Source organism: Ammospiza caudacuta, chromosome 17 (assembly GCF_027887145.1).
Source record: "Ammospiza caudacuta isolate bAmmCau1 chromosome 17, bAmmCau1.pri, whole genome shotgun sequence".
Taxonomy (NCBI): Eukaryota; Metazoa; Chordata; class Aves; order Passeriformes; family Passerellidae; genus Ammospiza; species Ammospiza caudacuta.
In genome coordinates, this window is record NC_080609.1 from 6,512,752 (window position 1) to 6,540,058 (window position 27,307).

Below are 27,307 nucleotides of genomic sequence, written 5' to 3' on the forward strand. Positions count from 1 at the left end.
ACAACACCGAAGTTCAGTTTTATAAAAGTAACGAGAGCTAATATAAATTATTTTTGAGAAAGGTATAAAATACATACCACCATCTTCCCTCTGAACAATTTAGGGATAGTGCCTTCTACACATGTGCCTTTCATTTTATTTTCCACATTATCAAGCAGCTGAAAGAAAAATCAGTTTTCACACAAGATAAACTTGCAGTTTTTAAATTTATTCATCACACACACATGACTACTTAACTGATTAGATGCTAAGTCACTTTGAGAGAAATGAAATGTTAGTCTCTTTGTATTGGCATCTCCTTTCTAGTTCTTTAAATCCTCCTCCTTCACCTAAACTGAGGGCTACTCCAGCTACTCCACTCAGAGTCTGGAAACCCCCACAGATGTAACAATGCATTTCATCTTCAAAACTGTACTTCTCTCCATGGCTATAAAAGTACCACTAGCACATGTTCCAGCAACTTTCAAGCTTCACTACTCTTTAAAAATTCTTCACCCACAAAAGGCCACAAGCAATCCCATTCTTAAAGAGAAACCAAGGCAAAAACTCTTGCCTTGAGTTAAATTAATCAGAACCACTATTACTCTGATAGTTCCTATACTATATGTATTTACACACACAGAATATCAAGAGAAATTTATACATCACAGACCAGCAAGAAATAGTATAAACATACCACTCGACATAATTCCTGGACATCATGTTGCATGAAGCTGTCTAAAGTTTCCCACCTTTGTAAGGCAAATAAATAAAAAATTACTAATTAAGGAAAAAACACCTGAAAAGACATTTTTTGATTTCTTTGCAGATCAACACTGTAATACACAGCAAGCTGTACAGACTGAGATTTAGGACTGGCTGATGCACAGGTTCTCCAGCTGCGTAGGAAGAAGGGGCAGGGAACTTGAGGGAGATTTTGGCAGCTGTTCTGAGCTCACCCCACTTCTCCTGTGTGAGACTGGGGCAAGGACAGCAAAGGCTCTGAGTGAGGAGGCCACAGCCAGGCTGTTGCCTTTCCAGCCTCAGTTCATGCCAAAAAACTCTTAAATAAAGGCTTGGGGGCAATTCAATGCCATCAGTTTCCACAGCAGGTTTCCAGCTGCCTCTCTTCTGAGGGCCCTTCAGGTGCAGTCAAGTGGTGTTCAGGGATTATTTCAGCACAGGAAAGGAAGCAAATGGATTTATAGGAAAGACTGGCTCCTTTGTGCTCATCTAAACAGTTAATCTTGGGCATGCAGTAACTGCAAGGAGGCATTCAGCTTTCTGAGCTGTCCATGTGCAAACAGGGTGTGAAAGCAGGGGTGAGGGCAGCAGGATCTAAATGCCTCACTGCCAGCATGGCACACTGCAGTGAGGGTGTTCAGCACTCCTGCCTTCAATAAAACAAGAAGCACAAAGTGTTTCTAGGTTCAGCATTAAATACACATGTGAGAATGTAATTTCAACTCAAGAAAGCTTTTTAAGTTCTAAGTCTCTGACAACTTTTTTTGCAGCAGTCATCACTCCCAGCTGTATAAAGTGAACTGTGCTGACTGTAGGCTCCAGGTTCAGTGTGATGCTCCACCCTGGCCCTGGAAGCAGCAGCAGGGTGATCAGGAGCAGTGCTGACTTTATCCTCCCTCCCACTCTCTTCTCACTGACTCACCCCCACTGTCACATGGCAGCAAACTAATCTCCCAAGTGTGCCAACAACTGTGTGGGGTCCACATTAAACAAGCTGAATCAAGTGGCCTGTCAGATAATCAAGAATAGAAAATAATGCCCTGACTCTCTAGGCTTCAAACACTAGCCAGCTCATAGGACAAATCAAAGAAAAAGGTCATACACTAAAATTAGGATAAAGAAGGTCTCCTTCAGACATGGCATCATTTCTACTCAAAGAAGTCAAACCTAGAAATTCACAACACTCAGTAAAAAGTAATACCCTAATAATACCTGAGCACCCAGGGCTCACAAGGCCAAAATCCCCTCTTTGATTCAATGATGATGGAAGAGGGAAACCTGAATCTCCAAACACAGTCTAAAATTCTTTTCCAAGAACAAAAGCAGGCACGAACACATTTTTAAAACCCTGCTGTTGGATACAAAATTAAGCACCTACAACACTCTTGGGAAAGGCCTCTTCAAGCTACTGACTATGACACAGTTGGGATCTTAACTGGAGATGAAATGTTTACTCTATCACCAAGTAACAGAACAGTAGGAGCACTGATACACCAAATATACAATGTGCTAGTAGGAAGAGGGTATGGCCAGATAAACAGACAACACTGAGGCTACTGATTTCCTTTTAAGATTCCCCTAAAGGGGAAGAGTCAAGGTTGCCAAGACACAAGGTTGTAAAGAGGTTGTTTTAGGAGAGAGCACAACTACAGGTTGAAGCAGCAGATGCAGGATGAACAACTGTATGAAAAAGATGATACAATGTGTACTTTGAAATAAGATATGTTCCTAATGTGTTTTGAAATAAAACAGGGCTTGTCAGTATTACTACAAGACTAGCCTATAAATACAGTGAGACAAAGTAACACAAAATAAAAGTATTTCAGAATGGATTTTAATTAAATCCTACTCCGCACTTACAAGACATGCAAAGAGAAGACTTGTAAAGGTTATAATAATGTTAATCTTTCTGTCCTAACTTGTGTCTTCAGTATGTTGTAGGAACATGTTACAGCAGCCATCAATGTTCAATGGACATGCAAATAACTGCTATTGCACTAATTCTAAAACAGATTCCATTTTAAAAGACATTAACAATACATGAACTGCAATGTTTCAATGACTATTTTCTTTAAATTTTACTTAAGTCAAACGCATCACACAATGTTCAGGTAAATGATAACCCTGCTTGTAACAGCTCTGTTTCTGTACCATTCCCCTTCCCAAAAAATCTGACTTTTGGATCAACTGTCTTTAATACTGGCTTTAATACAGTATTAAAGACAGTTGATCCAAAAGTCAGATTTTTTGGGAAGGGGAATGGTACAGAAACAAATAAAATCCTATGCAAGTAATCCTATACAGAAACAAAAAATCCTATACAGAAACAAATAAAATCCTATGCAAGTAGACTACAGAAAGTTAACAATTAACACCATGTTACATTAACACTTCTCTGCACCTCTCTAAAAGTAACCTTATTAAAATATTATCTTTTTAAAGAAAAGCTTTATGAAGCCCAAGTTCAATAAACAGTCAAGATTTCTGAAACTTACCCAAATGATTTTGTTAGCTTTTTAGTTCCAACTGGTTTGTCACTATGTTGCAGCTCATAAAACACTCTTTGCAATGCTAAAGGAACACTTTTGGATGAATCATCTCCTTCTGTGGGCATCATGTACACAGCCTGAAAAAGCATTTAGTTCAATTAGTATCAGAAAAGTTTATTGCTCATCCTGTTTAATGCATTCTTTCCTCTTCAGTGACTTCCTTCATAGAACTCAATTTAATCAACACTTCAAAAAAGTCTGAAAAAAATCTTGTACTGTAGTGCAAAAACATTAATTGTCTGGAACAACTCTTCCTAGAGCACAGTGGTTAGAAAAATGTGAACAACAGATTCCATTCATAGTTATTTTATCTAAGTAGCTCCCTTATTCCAGCCTAGAACAGCAAATGCACTAAAGCATTTAACACCTTCAAATACCTTCTCATGCCCAGTATGTCTCTGCAATCATCACAGTAGGATCAGATACAGCAGTCAATACCACAGACTTGAAAATAACTGGTTTTATGAAAAAGCAACCACGTGAAACCATAAAGGGCAACAAGTGAACAAAACCAGAAATGGTCCACATGGAGAAAGATGTCAGAGGAAGCTCTGAGAGTTCCTGATTCATTCATTCATTCCTACTTAACGTCATCACTGTAAAGCAAATAAACAGCTTAACAATTCAATTCACTGATTATACTGACCTGGGAAGGATTGGGAACAAAGAAATTACACAAATAAACCAAACAGGGATTAGGAGAGTTCAATAGTCACTGAGATGAGATTTACTTTTTAAAAAGTGTACAGCAATACATCTAGGGGAAAGGAAGAGCAAACAAAAGGGAGATGTTCATTTGAGAAGTGTAAATATAAAAAGGAACAGACAGCCCTGGAAGGAGATTAGGCAACAAATGAAACTAAAAAAGCCTCCAATATTAAGCAGCATATGAGAAAATGACCTGTTAAAACCAGAGAAATTACCATCTGAATTTCTGCCTGTGAAACACCAGGGAATGATCCATTTCTGAGAGTGAAGTGCTGAAGTGGACCTGGGTGCATTTAGGATTTTTTATTTAATTTTCAGAAGTTACCAATCAATAGAGATGATCTAAAACAGAATCATGAACATAAGTAACTTCCAAATTTTATTCCTCCTCAGTTGCAAGTCGCACTTTAGTAGTACTTACACATATTAAGAGGAAGCCTTAATAAAAATTTGAAATTTATCAACTTCCTTGCTCCACTTTGAGATTTGCTCAAACTTCTTTTATAAATTTTATAAATTGAAGAAAATTGCATCTTCAGTTTTATCACTGGCAACAGGTTTTAACTGTTGAAACTCAATAAGCCTTTAACTTTTGTTGAGCACCTTGAAGAGTCAACTTTAAACCTCTTCCTGTACCTGGTTTATGAAGCTTTTTAAGGGTAGGTGTCACTTGCTAATGGTAGGAACTAAAGTAGTTGAATGATCAAGCCTCAGATCTTCCAAAACTCTATCATCAGTCTCTATTAACCTTTTTGAACATCTTATAAATGCTTTTTAAAAAACAAATATATAGATACTTGCTATGTTAAACAAATAGAAACAAAGTGTGAAAATCAAGTCATGAAAAAATGCAAATATAGTCAGTGTTGATACATTCAAAAAATAAATACTAATATGCTAACCTACAGCAGGCTAAAAATCAATCCTGTGATTGACTCTTCCTTCAAAAATGCATAAACTGGAGTTCAGAATACCTTGATAATTAATCAAAATCAAATCCTTTGCCTTTAGTTCTCAATTTTAAAAATGTTTTTCTCATATACCATCTGGACAATTAATTCCCTTCCTATATCTCTCAAGTAAAACTCAAACAGTAATTTACAACTTACTTATAATTACTACATTCCAGTTGTCATTGAACAAAAACACCAATTTTACTTCTTTGGAAATTCTACATGTGTTATGACAAAGCAGACATTTAACGCAGCCTTTCTTGGCTCTTCATTCTGTTTCTGTGTTTAGGTAATATTGGAGCTCATTTCTTTAAGTTTAAGTGTTTCTCCACACTACCATTTTTTAAATATTATCCTCTTCAAAGCTTTTTTTGCCTTATCCTTCCAGATTCTGAAAGCTTGACCTCATGATAAAGGAGTGAGGCATTCTGATCCATGTAAAATAGCAGGGTGTCTCATTTAACACCTGAGAAGTTCCCTCAGGAAAGGAACATTAAAGAGGGATAGGAACATGTACAGGCATATTGAGAGATATGAAAAAAATTTTAGATATTTATATAATAATAGAATGCTACAGGTAACTTTGAACACATTGCTTAAAATCAGGAATTACTGAAAGAAGGGAAATAAATACTGTGCATGGAATTCCAAGGTTAGGTAAAATATATTGGATAACTTGAGAAGAACCAGATCAGGGTGAAATGGACCAGCATTTATTATTTTAATGTATTTATATAGACATTCTGTAATGTTCTTATGAGTTGTAGGGACTTTTACAAGGGAACCAGCAGAAAGTTCCAAAATGCCCCGAATGCAGCCACAGGCACCAAAGGGACACCTCAGGTATCAGAGTCCAGGGTGACACCTGGATCCTCTGGGAAGCCACCCCTGCCCCTACTGGAATAAGCACACATTTATCACTCCCAAACAACAAATAACAATGTGCTCTAATGTCAAAGCTCCTTTCTTTATTCTCTGCCACTGAAGCCACCTCTTGTTGCTTAAGAGGGAGGTCTCATTTCCAACCAGAGCCTCCCATGTGCCATGGGGAAGCAGAGCAGAGAAGAAAGGAGCTCTCCATCATCCTCACCCACGCTTCCCCAGGGCCTGACTTGCCACAGGGATGTGCCTGCCTTTGCTATTGTTCATTGCTTCCCCAGCTCTGCTCCTGACAGCAGCTCCTCTGTGAACAAAGCTCAAGTAACAGCAACAGAAATCATTGTTTCTTCCAAGGAAGGAGGATTCACTGAAATTATGGAAATGGTGAAAAGCAAACCAAGGGTACTGCACGTTTTGTTTTATTTTACCTTGGTTTAAGAACAAGTTTGACCAAAGTGAAAACAAAATTGTAAAAAATACTTTTTTCAGACAAGGAAGCAATTGATTCTTCCTGATCTGTACCAATGGAGATAAGTGCTAAAGCTGTCTAAAACTGCCACTGGTTTTTTTCATCTGTTCTGTCTGAGGGGCTCTGAAAATCTGAGGAATGAGCAAGGAATTGAACATTCCAGCTGATGTCCAGGAACACTTCCATAAAAGAAGCTGCAGCTACCAACTCTGTAAATTAGGTTTTCTCACATGGTCACTACCCAGATATTAAGAGATGCTGAAAGTTGCTTTTATTTTGGGGCTGGGGAAGAAGTGCAGGAAATGCCTGGTAAGATCAGTTCAGTTGAAACCAATATGTATTATAAAAAGAATTCCTTCTTCACTCTTTCATGGTACATACTGATTTAGTGGGTACAAGACAGTCTTGAAACTACTCAACTGCATTAGATGGAGCTATTACAAAACCACTTTTTTTTCCTCTCAAGAGCAAAGTGAGTTATCCAAAAGAGTAAAATGTACAAACATTGAGTGCTGAGCAAAAAGAACAGGCACTATAATGAGTGATAAACTGAATGAGTAAATTATACCTCCTGCAAAAAAGGAACAGGTGCATCATGTAAAACAAGTCAAGTATTTATCTGTTGTCCATGGCATTAGGAAGATCTCAGTTACATTCTATTGGAGTTTGAAGTGTTATTTTTCTTTTGCAGTGCTTCAGAGTGAACAGCATTACAAAGAGAAAGAAGAAATGCCAACTGGGACACCTACCACAGAGATATAAAAAGTAAGATGGTGGGAAATTACAAACAGTGGAAAGCAGGTACATCAAAAAGGGAAAAGAAAGCTTAACTGAACTGCAACTAGTCTACATAAGAGAAAGTCCAAGTTAGAGCAGTTCATTTTCACTAAGAGACAGTCAGTAAGTGCAGAAATGCACAGATGGATGAATTAGGATCAATAGGAAGCTCCAATACACTGAATAGTGCCACGTTGTTTTTTTTTCCAAGTACATTCCCTCTTCTAAATAGCCACCTCCAATATCCAGTCACCATTTCTGTTTTTAATCCCAGTAAGGGTCCTGCACAATTTTAAAGTTATACATTATCTAGTGTATTTTATCCTGGCTTTAGATGAGATATTTATTAAAAAGGTATTTAAAGAAGTTCTTTGCAGCAAAGAAATAACACCTACAGTAAACAAAAAAATATTACTAAAGTAAATATAAAATTATGTTGTTTGAACTACTGAAAATGTAATGTTTTCCATCACTAAAGAATGGCAACCATAATAACAAAAAAATTCTGCTGCATATTAGTAATTTCAAGATGGAGCAAATGTGCATCTTTGTGCATTGTTTATGGGCTGAGACGTCATAATTCCCTATTTTAAGTATTTCAGAAAAGGGAAATTGTTTCATCTTTTATCTTCAAGGTTAAACTGCTTTCCCTGCCCCCAGCAATTCCTAGCAATATTACCATATAATACAGAATACAGAAACACCCCCTAAGCTCAGGTGCTCTTCTTCAGGTGCTCTGCCTGCTTCCACAGAAGACAAAAGCTTGTGTTCCACAAACTACAAAAGGAAGCTTCCTGTACTCTGCCTGCAGTAAGACATGCATCACCATGTAAGTCACAACTCTCTGAAAGGATAAAGGAGGCAAAAGGATCACACAGGTCTGTTTTGAAGCATTCAGAAATGCTAATTAAAACAGCCAAAGTTATAATCTCATGTTCTTTCATGTATTGCTTACCTTTCGTAGCTGATTTGTGAAAAATAAAGTCTGTAACAAACTGTTCATGTAACAAGTTGCTCCCTGGTTCTTTAAGCCAACATATCCTGTGTGCTTCTTTGAATCCCACCTAGAAAATAGTTTGTGGTTAAAAACAAGGAAGTTCTGTATTCCAACAATAAAGAGTGTTTGTTCTAAGGTAGCTGCTGGTAGGTATCAGCTACTCTCCACTGCTACTGAAGGTTCAAACTCCACTCCACTGCTGCCTGCCAGTAACAACAGGCTTTGCAATTAGATGCTTAGTGATTTTACTACCTTTTTTTTTAATATGTTCCATATGGCAGAAAAATGATGTCCTGTGAGGGTGTCCTGGAGCTCAGAGCTGTACTTTTAAGGGCAAGTCTGCACCTCTGTACAACCCCATTGTTTACAAGTGCCATGAAGGAGAACAACTGACATGAAGCAGTTTTACAACAATTGTAAACCAAGGTAGGTTACACAGCACTTGGCTGCACCTGAAGCCCCATCAGTTCCCACACCACAAATGCTCAGGCCACAACTGCAGAGGTGTTCAATCACAAACCAACTCACACAGAAGCTGAGCTCCACAGCATTTTGCTGAGTAATGCAAACAGAAATTTAAGCTATACAAAATCTCTGTGACTATGAAAAAATTGCCATGTGAGAATTCATCAACTAGTCGTGACAAAGTGAGAATGTCTGATGGGAGCTACAAATGACAATAGCACAGAATACTTGAATGATCACAAACAACATAAAAATATTAGAATTATATAGAATACAAGAATTTTTAACACTGCTTTGTTTTTAATCAAAGACACTTACGCTACTCCGTGTGGAGCATCTGCTTGAACATAGACTTCAAAAGTAACTTTGTCCTCTTCTATAAAGCCTTTTTCAGGATCAGTAACTTCCTGTAAAACACCAATGACACAGGAACATGAAAAGTGGAACATGCAACATGGCTGCAGTAAAGCATCCTGTTAGACACCACTTTCTAATTTCCAAGCCTGAGTTATCAGTACTAATAAACTGAAGAAGAAAAACTGAAGAACACCAAAGCAGTTGTTTTACAGTTTACTAGATTTTAATTCTTTTTTTAGTGTCTCAATGCAGAAAACTTGTTCCTGCCTTTTAAGATTTTGCAGTAGTTTTTTGGTTTTCAATGATGTAAGAGTTGGTAATCAAATGTTCTGCTTCTTCTGGACAATATTCCAAAACCTTTGCAAATGCTTAAAAAGCTCTCACAATTCAAGAGAAACCTTAGTAGTACTATCAGGGCAATAAACATACATGTACATATACAGAAAGAACACAAGCAAATTTATGCTGCTTCAGAATGTCAGTGACTATCACCTAGTGATAACAAAACACAATCAGCCAGGCATAAAACAGTAATGAGGGAATATTTAAATTACAACATAAGTAAAAGCACTCTTAAAAAATCAAGTTAACAGAGTAAGAAACTGAAAATAAATCTACAGCAATGATAGAAAAAAACCAACAGCTTGGGGAAAAATCCCTTTGCTATCAGCACATCAGTATGCAGGAGGACAGGTACAAAACTGCTCCTACCTAGCAACAGATTAATAGATGTCCAATTACTTACACTCCAGGCCATGAAGTTAGAAAAGCCCCAGTCATTCTCCTTGTGAAAGAACAAGTGACTAATACGACGACTGAATGATTTTTCATCATCCTTGTAGTTTATTATCTTGAGAACTGCTTGTGCATGACAGGACCATGACCTATAAATACAGAAGAAACACTTGAAACTCTTTCAAAACCAAGCTTTTTATAGCAAGTTACATAACTTTTTTTTGTTAGAAATTTTTGGTTCATTACTTTCACACATCTGATTTTTTTTTTTCCTTATTAGATGTTAATTGTTATTGAGGGCATGAACCTCTGGGGCTTTCTGAAGCCACATTATGAAGCTGGAATGGAGATTTTCTTATGGCAACAGTGTTGACAAGAAAGTGTGTCAGTGGTTTGCAGGTTGTTTAAGAAGCTGAGGGCTCCCCCAGGTGAGTTAGTTCTGATCTGCCTCACTGCACAGGGATGGGCAGCTCCAAGTGCTCTTGGTGTCTACAGACAGGGAGGTCTCAGCCTTTGGGAAGCAAAGGATGAGGAGCTTCTACCCTCCCTCCCACAAGATAAACTCCCCAACACTAATTGTCCCAGCAGCACTTCTTCATGACCACTGTGTTCAAAACCACCACTTGTACAAGGCAATCAGTGTGGACACAGCTCAGACCAGGTCCTGTCACTGCCTCATGCACTGGCACTGCTTGCTCAGCTCCACCAGCTGCACCTTGGTTGGTACTTCTGAAGATCACCCTTTTCTGTAAATGCTTGGATGTGAATCACATGGCCTGAGACTTGTTAATACACTTATAACTTTTTCTTCACATTCTGCCCTGAACACTCACCTCTAAATTCTAAAAATGGTGAAGAAGTAGAATTTATTATTGAGAGTAAACAACAAGCTTTGTGAGGTTCAGTGCCAGAATGGAGTTACCCTATTGGAAAGGACACCTGAGAGGTCTGCACTCCTCCTGGATAAGCTACAGGAATGCTCCAGAAATTTGTAGTTATCTTTTTAAATTTTTCTGTTATTTCCAAAAGTGGTCAAAGGTAGCCAATGTTGATCAGCATGCAGGACCCCAAGAACACACACATGTTCAGACCTTTCTGGGTGAGTGATGGACTCCACTTAAGGAGAGCACTCATGCCCTGCTCTGCCTGCACTGGTAGCAGTTACCTGCTCACATGCTTCACAGGGCAGCATTTATAGCTTGGCATGGATAGAGAAACTCCATTTTCATTTGAAATAAACCCAGAATTTTTCCATGCCAAGATAACTGTCAGTCAAGGGCTTCTCCTTCAGCAAGCATAGATCTAAATTCTACCACAAACTTCTAGTCACACAAGCTGACTTTAGCTCACCCTAAAGAGGGGATTATTCTTATGCTTTGAGATTCAGAAAGGTGGGGGGTAAAGGGCACTCAAACCCTTGCAATTCTTTCCTCTGACAGAAAGCAAGGGTTTGTTTGTATCTCTTGCAATAGATTAACCAGTATCAAGGGAGGAGCTGTACAATAATTAAAAGGCTCTTACGTGGAATCAGACTCAGCATTGCACTGAAGGAAGAATCCTACACTCTTTTGGTGAGGTCTGTCGGGGTAGAGCCGAGGCATCACCATGATCTTCCACGGCAAATTGCGAACGAAGCACGGCGGGCTGAGCACTGACTCACTCAACCTGTTGAAGCGTTCCACTGTAAACTGAAACGTGGCTTCTGATCGCCAGCTGGTATCTGTAACACACACACAGCATGGCTTCAAACACCTCCCCTTCCTCACTCCAAAATGACCAACATCATGGAACATGAGCATGTTTCACGTAGTGGAATATTGGCAGCAACAAAAACATCCCCATCCCACAGGACTTAATTACTGACATCTCAAGTTTTTCATTTTGAAAAACACTGCAACTCCATTCAGGCAAACATGGCACTGCAAGACACATTCCTTTTGTACACTATTTCCTCCAATGCTTCTTTGGATTTGTTACCACTCTAGCTTCTTTTAAAGCAGCAGGTGCAGTAAGACAGAGACATCAAATGCTCTACAACTAAATCACAGCCCACTCTAACTCTTCTTGTTGTGTAGCATCTCCACAGCCCAGTTTAAGTCACTTCTCTGTGTGAACCCATATGCACAATGGAGTTTCACAATCTGTTCAAATGCCCATGTTGATATCATGTCACCATTTAGTTGCTTTTGGCTTGCAATAGTAGATTTGAAACAGATGAATGCCAGAGGATGGTTGTTGGAGTTCTGTAAAATCGTATCAGTTTGCTGAAAATCAGCTCAAGAGTAGGGTCCTGTTTTCTTTATGCTATGCAAAGACTTTGGAGATTTTTAGTGGTCTAGCACTAAGTTAAATGAGACTATTTTTTTTTCAAAGAGCTTATTTTGACACATACAAATAAAGTAATTTTGCCTTCTTCCCACATACCCAGTTCTTCACCTACCACAATCTGTTCTGCTTCTGTAGTACACAGCTATAACAGGGTGCTGGAGACTGTGACAGATTCAGCAAGGCACAAGGCCAGGCTCTCTTTACTGTGACACGCCTCATATTGCACTCAGAGAAAAAACCTGCAACTTATCCCAACATCTTGACAGGCCAGGGATGCACAAGACACTGCCATGGTTCCAGTCTGACACTGGTGTAACAGGGAATCCTGGCTCTAAGGAGGTTGTATGAGCACACCCATGGTCACCCTGCTGCTCTCACTGCACCCATGGGGGATGCACAACCAAAGATATGTCACACATGCAGTGGCACTGAAATCAAACAGCACTGAGGGACAACACCACCGAGGTAGAAGTCAGAGTGTGAGCTGTGACAAGGCACAGAGTACAGCAAATGTGTCCTTGCCATACAGGGACAGCAGAGGTTTACTCAGCTTGGCACAGCACCAGACACAGCACTGAATCATTTTTCCAAAACACAGGTGAGTCCTGATTGCTACCTTAATTTAAAAATGGAACACTCTTGATTACAACATGCAACAGGATAAAGATTATACATTTCATACAGAAAATTACCAAGTTTTAGCAACAACTGCTAGGGAGCTAGGACAGATTTCATTCTTCTCCCTCATGAAGCAGTTTTCGAGCAGTTGTCCTGCTCCTGAACTGCAACACAGAATATTTTTTGTGTATGGTCTGACAGCCCCAAGCACTCCAATTATCTCTTGGAGGTACTACAGCCCAAATCTGCTTCCTGTCCCCTCCACTCCTGCAAAGACCTTGGTGTTGCCCTGTGCTGTCAGCTTCCTCAGTAACATGAGAGTTCAAAGGATTACTTTCTCCTTTTTCCCTCTGAAGTGCAGCTAACTACAGTCTGTCACCTACTTATAAAATGCTCTCTTCCCAGTCTCACTACTCACTGCCTGTTGACAGAGTGAAGAGCTGATCCTCTACACCCAAGAACCCGACAGGCTGCAGACAGAGGAGCTCTAACTTGATCTGCAGCCAGGATGAAACAAATCTGTAACACACTTATTTTAAAATCAGTCTTGTATCACACGTGTATCTCAAACCAACTTGAGGCCACCTCCCTACTCACAATCATGATATCAGTGCTTCTGGGCTCAGCCTGAGCTTCCAAAAAACGAGCCAAGTTTGCTTTCTGCCTCCTTTGATGCAGCTTTCAAAGCACTTCAGCACAAGGATGCAGCAGTGCTGCTACAGTGTCAGCTAAAAAATGCAGCCCACGCAGCATCTGCAGATGCTTCAGAGGAAGTTTGCCTGTATTTCTTGGTTTCTTTTCAGAAAAGCCTGTGCATGAGAGCTCACCAGGGAATGGGAACTCTTCTCTGTAAAATATTTGAACAAGCAGTAGTAACTGCTCCATAAAAATGCAGCCTTGTAACACAGGTCAACCCTAAAATAGAAGTGTCTTTAAAAATAACAACATTCCTTTCCTGTCAGTAAGCCTATTTTTTCTTAGGAACTATAATGGATTAAAGGATGAATTTTATTAGAAAAAGAAGTTTACATAGCAAACGTGAAAATTACACCAATATGTAAAGCCTTTTTTGCCATCATGAACATGTCCTCCAGATGCCAGTTAAAGACTGCAACTGGCAGCAGGATAATTTAGTAGTGACTGTCAAGTGAGACTTTTATAAATCCCAGAACTACAAACTGAACACAAAGTCAAAAGGATTGATCCAGCTGACAATACTTGGACAAATTACATGCAATGGACTGTCTTTGCTACATGGGAAACATTTTTTCATTGATGTGATGAATGTCACATTCAGCATCTTCACAGAAGAAAGATCCTTCAAATCAGAGATCCAAATACTGAACAGGATCCATTTTAAGGCTGAAACACATTTAAATGTTGATACTTTGGGGAGAAGCAGATTTCTTTATTCTCTTAGTAAATGTTGCTACCTTGAAAGTGCACTGGAGTTATTAAAATATTCTGAACCTGAATTATTAATGGAGAAACTGGCTGAATATTCTATGAATATTTTAATAATGATCCAAATACAGCATGCAATACCAGCATATGGCTAAGACTGATGCTTCTGAAAGCCTTCTTGCCTCTGCAATTCTTCACAGAAATGAGACTTCAGGAGGTAATGGCAAAGCTGTGAGTTTATGTTCAGCTAGGGACCTTCTGTTTGAACTTTAACTTCTAAGAGAATTTACTCTATGTGTTGCTTTGAATACTCATGCACTTGCAAACAAGTTTTGATCAGAGCCTTGTTTTTAATATTTTTTACTTTATTTGCAGAGGCTGCTACTCCAGCTTTTAAAGTTTGGTTCATTTAAGTCCTTCTCCTTACAAAGCACAGCACAGTCCTTCAGTTGTTTTTTTTAATTGCTAAGACTTCCCACAGAGCAGCAACAGGTACTGGTCACAGCCTTGAGAGAACACAGCCTTATCTGAAAGTCCTGCTGCAGGTGCACTGCTGCTCCCATTCCCTGTGCCTCACAATGCCTGCAGCCTGTTGCCTAGCAAAGGGGATGAGAGCTGCACTTTTTTTTTCCCCAATCTTATCAGTCATTTCTTTATGTGCTAAGCTGGAAGAACAAAACCAGCTCAAAAGTTTCTTGAACTCAGAAAATCACCAGAAAGCCGATTTTTATGATCCAGCTGGAAGCATCAACCTTTCATCTTACTGTTCACCTCTCTCACAGGAATCATTAAACTCATTAATTTCACTGAAGAGGTATCTAAATTCTCCTCATCCATTCTGTATCAGCTCAGATTGATGCCCCTTGAAAGGAAAACTGCATATTTATCAGAGAAGCCCATATCTCCCATTTTCCCTGTCTTTGTAATCTCTGAGCTGTCCATTACCCATGCACGTCATACTGCAAACCAGGTTAGCAAGAGCACAAACAGCAAGAGAACAATTGCACTGATGTGTAAATAATGCAACAGCAAGCAACTCATCTGATTTACAAGACTTGAAAAAGAGGCACCATCCACTTACATGATGTAAGTCTTCAGGAATGTTTTTGCAACTCTAACATTTTGCAATAACACTTTTCTCTATCTGTGTCAATGCACAGCTGTAGCAGCACCAACATGTAGCCAGACACTCCTTATTCAAATATAATGAGGAACTATTAAGAGTATTGCTTAATAATCACACTTGAAGCCTGAAGGGTGTCCCAGTGCAGAGTGGGCCCAAGCTCCTGACCATGCTGGAAGTCCATAAAGGCATGAGAAGCTCCCACAAACGTTCTGTCAAATGCCTTCAGATACTTTTTCTCCCTAGTGCAACACCTTTAATACCCAGTTCTGAGAGTCAAAGAGTTGGGAATTGATACAAACAGGTTCACAGCAGTTATTTGGCTAATAGGTCAATGTTATTCTGAATGAAGAGGTGAATATCTGATTGCTCGGCCTCAGCTATTTCTGCAGTTTAAGTCCCTATTTTGGCTAATTTGTGCAAGTATATACAGACCAACTAGTGGATTTTTCTAATTCACCAATGTGTTATGCACTGGTTGTATCAACAGCAAACATTACCAGGCTTTCTACATATAAACATTCCTACCAAGAACAGAGCTCAAACAGATCTGTTCTAGCCAGTTGGCGTCAACCCATGTAGCCTTCCCTTGTCACCCTCTAAATACCAGGGCCTGACAGACATTTAACATCTTTTATAACAGCTTTTGATAAGAACAGACTCTGAGCAATAAATCAAAACCCTCTGAATGAGATTAGGTAACTCCACAAATAAAATTCACAGGCTAAGCAGATTATATTTTTCTTTAATTGCAAGACTCCGGTCACAGAAAACTTTATCTCTGTCAATGATACAGAGGTGATTCAAGCATGAGATGCTTTTGTTCTGAATTTAAATCCTATTCTCTTCATGGAACATTACTATTTTCTATAGTATTCTATATTCTTGAACACATTAAAATAAGCACTTTTTTGACCTTTAACCTCAAAGTCTGATTTTTCTGAAAAAAATCACTCAATATTTTTGCACAAATCAAACTAAATGTTTTAGCCTAGTCCTAAATGTACTCTCACAAGACAGCACAAAATATTGAACAAACCCCACTCATATGATGTTTCCCTTCTCCCAACTCAATTTTATTTCATTCTTCAAAATGAGCAGTCCCTGCCCATATCCCTTCCTAAGAAAAATCACTGCACATTTTCCTTACTAAACATAACAGATTTAGAAACTTGTTACCTTTCTTTGAATATACCCAGTTATAATTATTTGATCCTCTGCAAGAAACTGTACATCCTTATTTTCATTTAATGGACCAAGAAAAAGACTTCAAAAACACATGTCCCTTTTATTAACAGGACATTAATATATAATTTTTCTTTTGCTTTTGCAAGTAAAATTAGGTGTCAGAACTGAAAACAAAAGATGTTCATCAACAGAATAGTTACCACTGACTTACCACACAAAGACAAAACCAGATCACAGCTGCCACCTGACAAGAGAGCAGGACAGATAAGGATTCTAAACACCCTGAAGGAATTGCATAACTGATAAAATTAATATTCAGCAAAGCCCAGCTGCAGCACCTTTAAAGGGCTGCATCACAAAACATAACAATGGACAGTAGCACTTTCAGCAATTTTTAAATGAGTACCTAGAAAGAGTACAAGAAAAAAATCCCAATCCTTCAGAAGTCTAATCTTATTGTACAGCTATGTCAAAAGGATGTCTACACAAAAAACCAGCAGCCATGACTACAGAGGGATTCATTTTTTTAATGAGCTGCAGATCACAGGACACAGGTAAGAGATGGACTACTTTCTCTCAAAATCACAAAACTAAAGAAGCCAAACAAACCATGTGTTCATCAAATATTTACTTACCATCTTCCATGTCTTCCTCAGTGTTGTTATGTCCGTCAGCCATTGCTACATTCCCATTAATGACAGGATTTTGAGTAATTCTTGGAGGATCATCTGTATCTCCAGCTAAGACAGAAAAAAAGTATGTAAAAATTAAACACATAATTAATAATTAGAAGTTAACTTTTTTGCCTCAGGTAGTGTTTATGAGACAGGTGAATAGTATACACTTGCACAGAACAGTATTTATTTAAGTAATTGCTCAGAAGTTGTACTGGTATGTGTCTTTAAAAAATCCCCATATAGGTGAATATTTATGGATGAAGAAAAAAGTCCACATTAATGTGGAATACAGACACAAAGAACATAAACCAACTTTTAAGTTTTCAGATTGCCTTGCAATCAGTATCTCATAATCAAGTCTCATTAAATAAGAACTTTTTATTTACTTTCTCTTGCATTCTTAGAATGCAAGAAATTTTTACATGAGTTCAAGTTTCTAATAGCAGACTTTCTAAACTAACAAGTTACTTTAAGACTTCTTCATTGTTACTGCTTTTGTAAGAAAAAAACTGAACCTCTAATCAGATATAATGGTAAGATTTAAATCTTACTTGGAGAAAATTGGAAAGGAAATAATTTAGGATTAAGGAACATTTTAGACATAACATTTTCCAGTTTCTAGCCGTCACTGACATTAAGTTTTGCTCCAGTGACCATTACACTTGTAAATGCCACTAAACCAAGAGATGTGAGACAACTTGATGAATTGGAACCCACTATTTCCAAGTTGCATTGTCTTGATTGAACAAGCACCTTCCTGATTCCTCCAACAACTGAACAACATCTCCCTCCACTGCTTCCACACCAAAAGCCAGTGGACAGTTTCACCATGACTCCAGAAAAGTGGGTATGTTCTTGGATAAACTAAACTGGCTTGTATCATCAAACTGTAAAACCTATAAGCCCTTGCAACCATCTCAAGGACAAGCACTACTTAAAAGACACTCTAATTTAAAAGGTCTGATGAGTTTCTCATAGCTGTACAAGTCATGCTATTAACTTATATATTCCACTACCCCTCAAAAACCTCAAGGTCACTGATTTGTGTAACCAGGAGCAGTTTTATACCCAAAAGCTCCACACAATATCAGTCAGCAACACGAATTACTGACAATGTGCACTGCTGGGGATGCAGGGAAGCAGTGCCAGAGGATGGAAACCATTCCCAAGGGACACGGCACGATCCCAGCCCCAGCACAGCAGCCCGGCCGGGCCCTTGCCCGTCAGCACCCTGGACAGAGCTGGCCCCGCCACCGGCCCTGCCGAGCTCCGGGCGGCTCCGGCTGCTCACGGGCACGCAGGGGTGGGATGGGAAGGGATGGGAAGGGATGGGATGGGATGGATGCCCACGGGCTGGGGTGCCCGGCTGTTTGCAAGAAGTGCCAGCTAGCCCGGACGCTGCCTTCTACCAGACAGCAGCTGAGTGTCTCCTGGGCAAAACAAACACAAGCACACCAGGAATCGCTGTGTGATCGTCTCCAAGTCTTTGAAAAGCCAGCGAGCTCCCACCAAAGGCAGGATAAGGCACGGGAGAACTGCAGCAGGAGCTCCGGAGCGCTCCCTCTCCTCAGAGCACACCCCGCTTCTGCAGCCTCATTCCAATTCACAGCACACACGGAGATACTTTCACACCCAGCACTTCTATAGTGATTGTTTACTCTCGCAGTAAATCCGCACAAGTAGTAACCTCTGCCCTCAGCACGACAGAAACAGCTCAGGTTAGAGACTTACTCCTGGATTAGGGCTACACTGGATCACAACTTAATGCTCACCCACGGCTTCTGGACACCATTAGGGTGCAGCAGATCTCACTGAGGTACCAGCAAAAGGTGTGCTGTGAAACACACACTGCAGCACTAACACATGCACTTTCCTAAATTCTCAGCTTTAGAACAAAAGCAAAATCAAGCATGATTTGAAGTTCTGACTGTAAGAAAAAGGTGTGCAGAAGATTGGCTCAGGTGTGGCAGAGCCTCAGGGGCCCCCTCAGCAGCAATTGGCACTGGCAATGCTGCAGCAGAACAACAAGGTAAAGATTTACTACAACAAAATTATGGGGCGACACGTTTGAACTCCTGCAACTTAAGAGCAGGAAAAATGACAAAAATCAAGAGTGAGATGGAAAGATCTCCAATTTAATTTCAACATCCTGCCTTACCCCCTGCTTTTTGAACCTTTTAACAGCACGTGCTAGTCTAAACAGAAAGCCATCCTCTGGGTCACTGCATTCTAGAAGCATACAGCATGTTATCAAAATGCAACAATTGTTTACACTAAATTAATACTAACTTTTTAAAAAATTATTCTTCTTCCTAAAGTTATCAGTGCAACTTAGTATCTGGAAACAAACTGAAGCAAACACCTTAGGAATAGTTCTGTTCTTCACTGAAAGCATATCCAATATTATCTTTAAACAGAGAATTTAAATATTGACATCATGTTTCACGGGGAAGAACTGATCTTAATTAAGAAAATAAAAAGCTTTATATGACATACTGCTCTACATTCTCTGAAAGTATGAGGAGTTAGAGATCACAGCAACAGCAATCAACTTAAACAGAGACAGCTTCTGAGATACTGTTTAGTGATAAGACAAATGAGCCATGATGAATGCCCCTGCTGCTTCTTCTGACATAGATGGACACAAAGTTTGTGATACAGCTTTCAGACATGGAAACCAGATAACACCAATCAATGTTTCTGGCTACTGTGAACAAAGGAAATGTTTTAACTACTAATAAAAGTCAACTAATCCTTTACACAAACAAAACACAGCCCCTCTTCAACAGATGTACTAGCAAGCAGTATAACAAAACACATTTTCTAGTAGAGCATTGAAAACCTGTAATTTGTGTTTTTCTCTCTTGTCTTTAAGAGCTCATAGGAAAGAACTGTAAAATCATACCAAGGTTTAATTAAGAAACATGTTTTCCTTTGCCTCAAGCAGAGGCAATGCCAAAGACTTATTCAAATTATACATTACAGGATTAAGAAAAAGAAAAAATACCTGTCCACACTGGCTAGGAAAACCATCCTACCAAACATACTACTTAATACACTGCTGTCTTTAATGCAGCTTAAACCAGTGTGTCAACATCACTCCAGTTATGTCATCTGTCCATTCCCACATCAGAATACCCGGTTTTAATGACATCCCTGGAATAAATTTGAGATGCAGTCTACAAATCAACTAAAAGTTAACATAAACCACATCAATTAAGGAAGTATCACAACAAAGTGACTTTAGGAATAGGAAATGTTTTTAACTCTTTAAATATATTACTGCAGTATTCAATGAATACAGCTTTCAATAGCAAAATTGTAGACACTAAAAAACTGGTTTGTAAGCATTTATTTTTCACCTCCTCAAAATGCAACACATAAACCTCTGTAGATATTATTTTGTTACAAAAAGGAATGCAAGGCAACATGAAAAATAGTGTTGACAATTTCTTCTGAAACATTTAACATCACATATCTTATTCTCTCTGCCCATGGCACTGTGTTACAAATGAAAAATGCATCTTGAAGAGTTTACAGGGGTCTCTGAGTTTGGAGGCTAAGACAACTTCCAAGAAGAGACATTTCAGATATTAGTGAGTTTGTACACAAAAAATAGCTTTCACTTAGTTACTGAAATATCATGAATGCTGAAATAAGTCTAAATACTGAGATGCTTAATAAGTTTAAACACTGGAACAAAACTGGAGCGTGACACCAGAGTCTGGGAAGCTGATAAGAAATGTCAGTCATCTTACACAAACAAATTACTGGATTATATATAAGTGACTCTGCAGGTGCACACTTCTCATCCCTCATTGACTAAGTCTGTCACTGAAGTGCTGAGATGAAAGCCTGAAAGCAAAATGTTTATGGCAATTGCTGCAGGGGAAAGAGGGAGAGAGAAGGGAAAAAAACCAACTACAAACTTGCCCTATAATGACAGACCCTACAGAAAGTATATGTATGAAAAAAAAAATCTGCTTGCTATGGACTATGAGATCAGTATTATCATATTCAAGTACTCACAGTATTAAGCAATCAGAATTAAAAGAACATTACTGATTTTTAAAAAAACTCTTGTATTAAAAAAAAAGCTTTTCTGGCAGATTCAGCTTAATAATATGGACTCAAGTGTCACAGCAAGACACATTGCTCTGTTGTTCTACTGTTCACAACAATTCAAATCTACAAGGAAGGAATCTCAGTTTGCCATGTTTTTTTCCTACTGATGAGAAAGGGGGAAAAAATTTTGTCGAGTTCATGTGGCTCCTGGCATAACTTAAATGCAGCTCTAGGAGAGGAGCAGAGCAGAGTGCTCTGTCCCCAAGCTGCAGGACACATTGCTCAGCACAAACACGTGTTTGCAGTCACGTGTGGCCAAAAGCTACAGAATGACTGCACAAGCACAGCGATTCCACTACAGCAGGAACTGCCTCTGTTGAACCGCGATCACAGCGAGCTGTAACTTCACTAAGCTCTCAGGCATGACTCACAGCACTGCCATAGTCAAAGTCTGAAAGCTTATCCATAATGTTTGTCATTAGCTTTGGGAGCTGGCAGCCACAGAGGAGAAACTGAAGCAGTCTCGGCAGCAGGTTATGAAACATTTGTTTCCTTTTGAGGTTAAGGAGACCACAGCGGAGGAGCAATGGTGATACTAAAACCTTGGTTACAGTTATCACACACATCCGCCTCACGCTGGAAATCGCGGGGACCCAGGGTTTTACAGCCCCTGCACAGCTCTCCAGGCAGCAGCGCCACTGCAACCCCAAAACGAGCAGGGAGCTGCACCAAGGGCAGCATCGGCAGCCTGAAGGGAGTCAGTCATTCACTGCTGGCAGCAGCTTGGAGAATACCATGAACTTTCACATCCAGGGTCTTGCTTTTAGTGGGGGAAAGCAGAAAACAACACAACTTTCTCCTCTTCTGCTGGACTAAATGGACATTCCAGAAACAAAGCCTTCATTAAAGTTTTAAAAGGGCATTTTTCTTTTTAAATACAACACTATATGCAGATATGATAAGGGGGGGGGGGGGGTGTGCATGAATTCCAGTGGATGAATGAACCTGCAGTAAACACCAGGAAAAGAACTTACTGAGCAAAAATATCAGGTGGCAGGAGATAAGAATAAAGTCAAAGAATGCAAACGAGCAAAACCCATGCTGTAGCTGTCAACCTACATCAAGATCAAGGATATCCACTGCATGCTCAACACACAGCCCAGGTCTAGCTTTGCATCTCAGTGTCAGGACTCAAAGCTGTCACACCCCCTCAGGGCAGCCCAGCAGAGCCATGGCCCTCTGCACTCACTACAGAACATCTATTGAGGAACAAACCATGATATCTTCAAAAATTTTAACAATTATTATTTTAAAATGTAGCAGTATTTTAAATCAATATCTAAAGGTTTATTTCAGTTCTTAGTTTAAAATACCAGCCTGACATGGATAATAGCACACAAATTAAAAAAAAATTTAGAAATCATAATGAATAAACATTCTGTGATTTCAAGTGCTATAATAAATATCACCTCTTCAATCACCAAATTGATCCTTGCTATTGTAGCTATTGGGCAGCATATCCAAGTACATAATTGAGAAATTTCTAAAGCAAGCAGTAAATGCCACACTTTCCAAAGCAGTTACCAAACTGTAGTGGTGCAAAAAGGACACTCAAGAGACTCAAACAGAAAGCAAGAAAATTGCTTCTTCAAAGCAAACAAGAAAGTTTTAAAAATATGAAAAAGATGATGAGCAAATACCTGCCTTGAGTACCTCACTACCTTCTCCTGGCTGCCTTGAGCTGGCAGTAGCAATGCCAACAGGTGACTTCAGCACTCTGGACACAGACTGCCCAGGCCATGCTGTAAGGGGCTGCAGGCACTCCTGTGGAATTGGTTTCCATGTGGCTGCAACAGCTCACAGGAAAACTTCTGGGCTCCAGCAGCTTGCTTCTCCCAGAGTCTGGAAACTACTGCTCTGAAAGCCAGATGAATAGAGTGGCTCCCAGAAGGGCAGGGTTTAAAAAGAACAATCAAAAACCAAACAAACAAAAAACCAAATAGCCAGGCCAAAAAGTAAAACCAAAACAACCACACATACCAAAATAAGCCAAACAAGCTCCCAACTCCATGATCTGAATGGAATTAATTTACAGCAGTCAATCTTTGAACTACTAGAAATGTTCTGTGCAAAAATTTCCCCTCACTTGCTCTGAAAGAACTCAGCTTTTCCAAAGTAAGAGAAACTATTTGGCCTCTAATCCCTACCTGCAGTTAGAATACAAACACCACTTATTGCACAAAGGGACTCAAGAGAAAAGGAATTAAATGAAAAGCATTCCACAGTTTCATCTTTATAAGACAGTCCTAGGTTGCTATAATGAAAAATCTGAAGAGGAATCAAGCAATTTCTGTACTGTGGCTGCCTTTCAAAAGGCATCCAAAAATAAAGCAATTTACCTGAAACATTTCAAATGTATCAAACAGTAACAGAGACTGAGATTAGTCTGGCCAGAAGAATGGGAGGAGGGAAAAGGAAAGTACAGAAACCCCCATGATCCTATGGATCAAGATGTAGATAACTGCTGTCATGGGTGTTTCCACTACTTGTAAATATTATCATTTGTCTTAGTTAAAAGTTAATTCTCCCATTAGCAAAGCTGGGGAAAATTTGCTTTGGTTTCATTTATTATTTTTCTTTTTTAATGGCTCTTTACTTGATCAAGTCAAAAGGTGTATCTAGGAATGTATGTACCTTAACAAGAAAGTTATGAAGGACAATGACCAAGTCTTAAGGGGAAAAAGCTTCTAGAGAAGTATCAGGAGGCAGAGCCAAGATTACAGACTAAGGGAAAGAGGTATTAGGGGCATAGGAAGCAAGAGGACTTCCAGGTAGAGAAATAAGGTTTAAAGATCTTCAATCCTTTCAAAATTTGCTCTATTACATTTAGAAAGAAATGAGAAAAGACATTTATTTACGAAAGAGCAAGTAGTCAACATTACACCTTAAAAAAAACAAACCAAACCAAAAATGAAGCAGTATTATACGGAAGTCTCTTGCTCTCTAATTGTCATCTGAAACAAGTAATTATTGCATTATTGACTGGGAATTGCAAGTCTCCCACAGAAGATGATGTTACACAAGACAGCAAATGAAGAACTGGGATGGGACAGCTTCCTGGAAGCAGACTCATCTCTGCCATGCCCACAGAATATGTAGCAATGACTAGACAGACAGTAACAACACTGCAGCCACCATTTATTATTACACTGATCAATCATTGTGCTGCTGCTGCCTTGCATTCCCATCACTGGGTCTGCCTGGCCAAAGAGGACATTTTGACAAAGCACAGGATGGCCAGACTGGTTTCTAACTGTGCCAATGTATCTAATGGATGGGAACAAAATTGTATTAATAGAGTACACGATTATTCTATTCTTAGATAAAACAAAGCAGTTACATTCTAAGAAGCCCCTGAACACCATGCATGAACAATACCAGTCTGTAAGGTAAATAGTATCAGAAGCTTCATCCCACTGATACAGTTGTCTTCATGGGAAAATAAATGGGAGGTACAATGTAACTTTGTGGACAGAAAAATAGCTGAGAACAAATAGCCTATGAGAATGTGCTCTATAACTAAGCAGTTTGCTGCAGCAACCTATTTATCTGCTGATCTTCAAAGACAGGAGCAGTCTGATGGCACTTTACAAAACAAAACTCTTAAAATCCTTAAAAATGTGATTAACTTGCTACTGATACATTAAAAGCATTTAAGGTATTATCAATACAACTCCTCGGTGGACTTTAGGCTGCCATTGAAGAAGTCACCCCAAAAATTTACTGATACCAAGAGTGACTAAATTACCTGCTTTCAGCAGTTTAACCCTTTGCTTTATGAATAATTCAGTGTCAGATGAAAGACTGCATGAACTAGAGTTCAGTTTGGAAACTAACAACACACCCATAATTATCCAACAAAATTACAACTTGATGCTCTTGGTGAAGAGTGTGCATAGGCACCCTTCACATTTCAAGGGATCTTTCAAAAGCTTTTTAAGCTCCAGGTGCTTAAAAACTGGGGTAGACAGCAGCACTGGCACGAGCTTTTCTTCAGTACAGTGAAATTATTTAACAGAAGATACCAACCTGCCTGTCTCATTATCCCAGCTTTATGCACTGTACAGTGTCACAACCTCTTGGCAATCATCAGGGCAAGAGAAGGCCTGCTGAAAAATCTTTCACAGTTCCTTTTCTTAGTCTGAAGAGCTTTTTTAGCTTAGGCTATGCTTCTAGAAAACTATCAGATCAGGAAGAAACACGGGAAGACTGCTTCTGGTTACCCTGTAATACTCAAAAACCAGTAACTAGAACAGTTGACAAGATAAATTATTTTCCCCCATGATCAGGAAAGGCCGAAACATCAGAAGTGTCATGACCTATTATGGCAGCAGCTCCTGGACTTGCACTACCTTCTCCTGGCTGTATCTAGAGCAGCAAGGCTACAGCAGCAGCTCCCCAACTCGTCAGGTCTTGTCTCTGCACATTCCAGAGATGGCAGTGTGATTACATCTCTGCTGCAGCTCGGGCACTCGGTCCCAACCTACGGAACACACCCTGAACAATGTGTTTTTCCAGTATCACACCCCTGCTCGTGTTTTACTGCTCTGCTAAGTTATAGCCTTCACTGCAACAACAGAGGCTGCCATCTGTGGCATCACTAGAGAGGCTGCAAATCCACTCACAGAAAAAATGAAGTTCTGAAAGAGGGAAGAAAAGGATGCAGTCCAAGGGCCACAGAGTATTTACATTTGTGTGGCACTATACCCAGCATGCTACAGTGCTGTGGACATGTTCTTGGTGTGGTAAAGACAGATAATTAAAATGCAATTAAAATTGCTATATTTGAATAATAATATAAGCATGTTATGTAATTAGTGATTGTGCTCCCATTAGCACCTCCCTCTTTCCTTGTGAAGTCCAGAAAAGCACACATCACCACCTGGACCAGCACAATTTTTATTACTCAGATATATAAACTTCTCTATCATTTTGGATGAGTGCAACCCACAGTCTCAGAGAGTCTTGGGGTACATCTATTTAATTAAATACAATAACTGAACACTCACCATATGCTTAAGCAGCAAAAAGGCTTTGCACATTTACCAGTAGCACAAAACATTGCCTTACATGGGTATGATCACACACACCACTTGCCCAAACCAGCTCTGAAGGTACACTGCTTCTGCGCAGTAACTTTGCTACAGTCTCAAAATATTATTCATCACAATTCAGATTCTGTAACTCTGTTGTGAGACCAGATTCATCCTTACAGCAAATGCTAATTGCACTGCTCACTCCTGAATTCAGCCTCAGAGCATGCTGAGTTTTGCTCACACTAGCAGCAGCACAGGAAGGCAGCTTGACTGTATTTTCCTAATAGTGATGCGATTGTTAAACTGTTGAAACACTGTTGATCTGTCCATGTTGGAGTTTAAAAGCAAAACTTCAACTAATTTCCTAGTACAGAACAACACTGGATAACAATACGGATTAGCACTGGAATTAATTTTATAGGCACTAGGAGCAAAAAATATAAATCACCTACTTTAGCTCCATCTTTTAATTTCTCTTTTAACAGAAAAGATCACTCCAAGCCACAAGAACTGTGCAATGTGCCCAAACCCCTCACATTTAGGGATCTAATACCTCCAGCACTTCTTCCTGTTATTTTCAGAAATGCTTTTAAAGGTCTTCCTTTATTACTGGAGATTTGCTAACACTGATCTTGTTTTCCCTCTTCTTCCTTATGCTCCCAGCTGTGCAGAGAAATGGACAGATACTTAAGGTATTCCAGGCTCAAGGAATCTGACTCAGTGGTTGCAGGTAGCTGGTAGTTCTAGACTAGGCTTTGCTGAGAAGAGGGAAAGGCAAATAAATCAGATTCAGGAAAATAACATTAAAAACTAAATAAAACTGTGAAGAAACAGGCAAGCACAGGTAATCATATTTCCTTCTCACCTGACAACACAAACAAGCTTAAATCCAGGCTTCTTTGCTGCATAGTAAAGGAGTCAGCATCAAATACACTCACAAGAAAGTATTCCTTTGAGGGTAACTATGGAACGTGTTTCAGAGGTGGCTGTTACAGCAAAGCAGCCTGAAATCCCAGGCCAAAGCATCTCCAAAGTTCATCAGTTAGTCCCATGGCTAATCCAGAAAAATGCAAGCGCTGTGTCCCTGAGGAGACAAGGACTGGTATCTCTGCCATGCCATGGATGTGCACACTGCCCAGTTGGGATGCACAACTGGAAGATCTCAGTAGCACAGCACCTTTTATGTTTTCCTTGAG

At 39.5% G+C, this 27,307-nt stretch overlaps 1 protein-coding gene across 2 annotated transcripts in view; it reads right to left on the reverse strand.

Annotated features, from left to right (window-relative positions):
• The window catches only part of USP7 (ubiquitin specific peptidase 7), a 70,795-nt gene that overhangs the window by 23,254 nt on the left and 20,234 nt on the right, over positions 1-27,307 (reverse strand). The window contains exons 2-10 of one of the 2 annotated variants that reach the window (XM_058816352.1): positions 16,909-17,013; positions 16,485-16,517; positions 11,134-11,332; positions 9,623-9,761; positions 8,839-8,927; positions 8,014-8,122; positions 3,219-3,349; positions 677-731; positions 78-158 (exon numbers count right to left, since the gene is read on the reverse strand). In XM_058816352.1, the coding sequence (XP_058672335.1) occupies positions 78-158; positions 677-731; positions 3,219-3,349; positions 8,014-8,122; positions 8,839-8,927; positions 9,623-9,761; positions 11,134-11,332; positions 16,485-16,517; positions 16,909-17,013 (941 nt within the window). The remainder of the gene's footprint in view (positions 1-77; positions 159-676; positions 732-3,218; positions 3,350-8,013; positions 8,123-8,838; positions 8,928-9,622; positions 9,762-11,133; positions 11,333-16,484; positions 16,518-16,908; positions 17,014-27,307) is intronic. The other variant, XM_058816353.1, reaches the window with a different exon arrangement.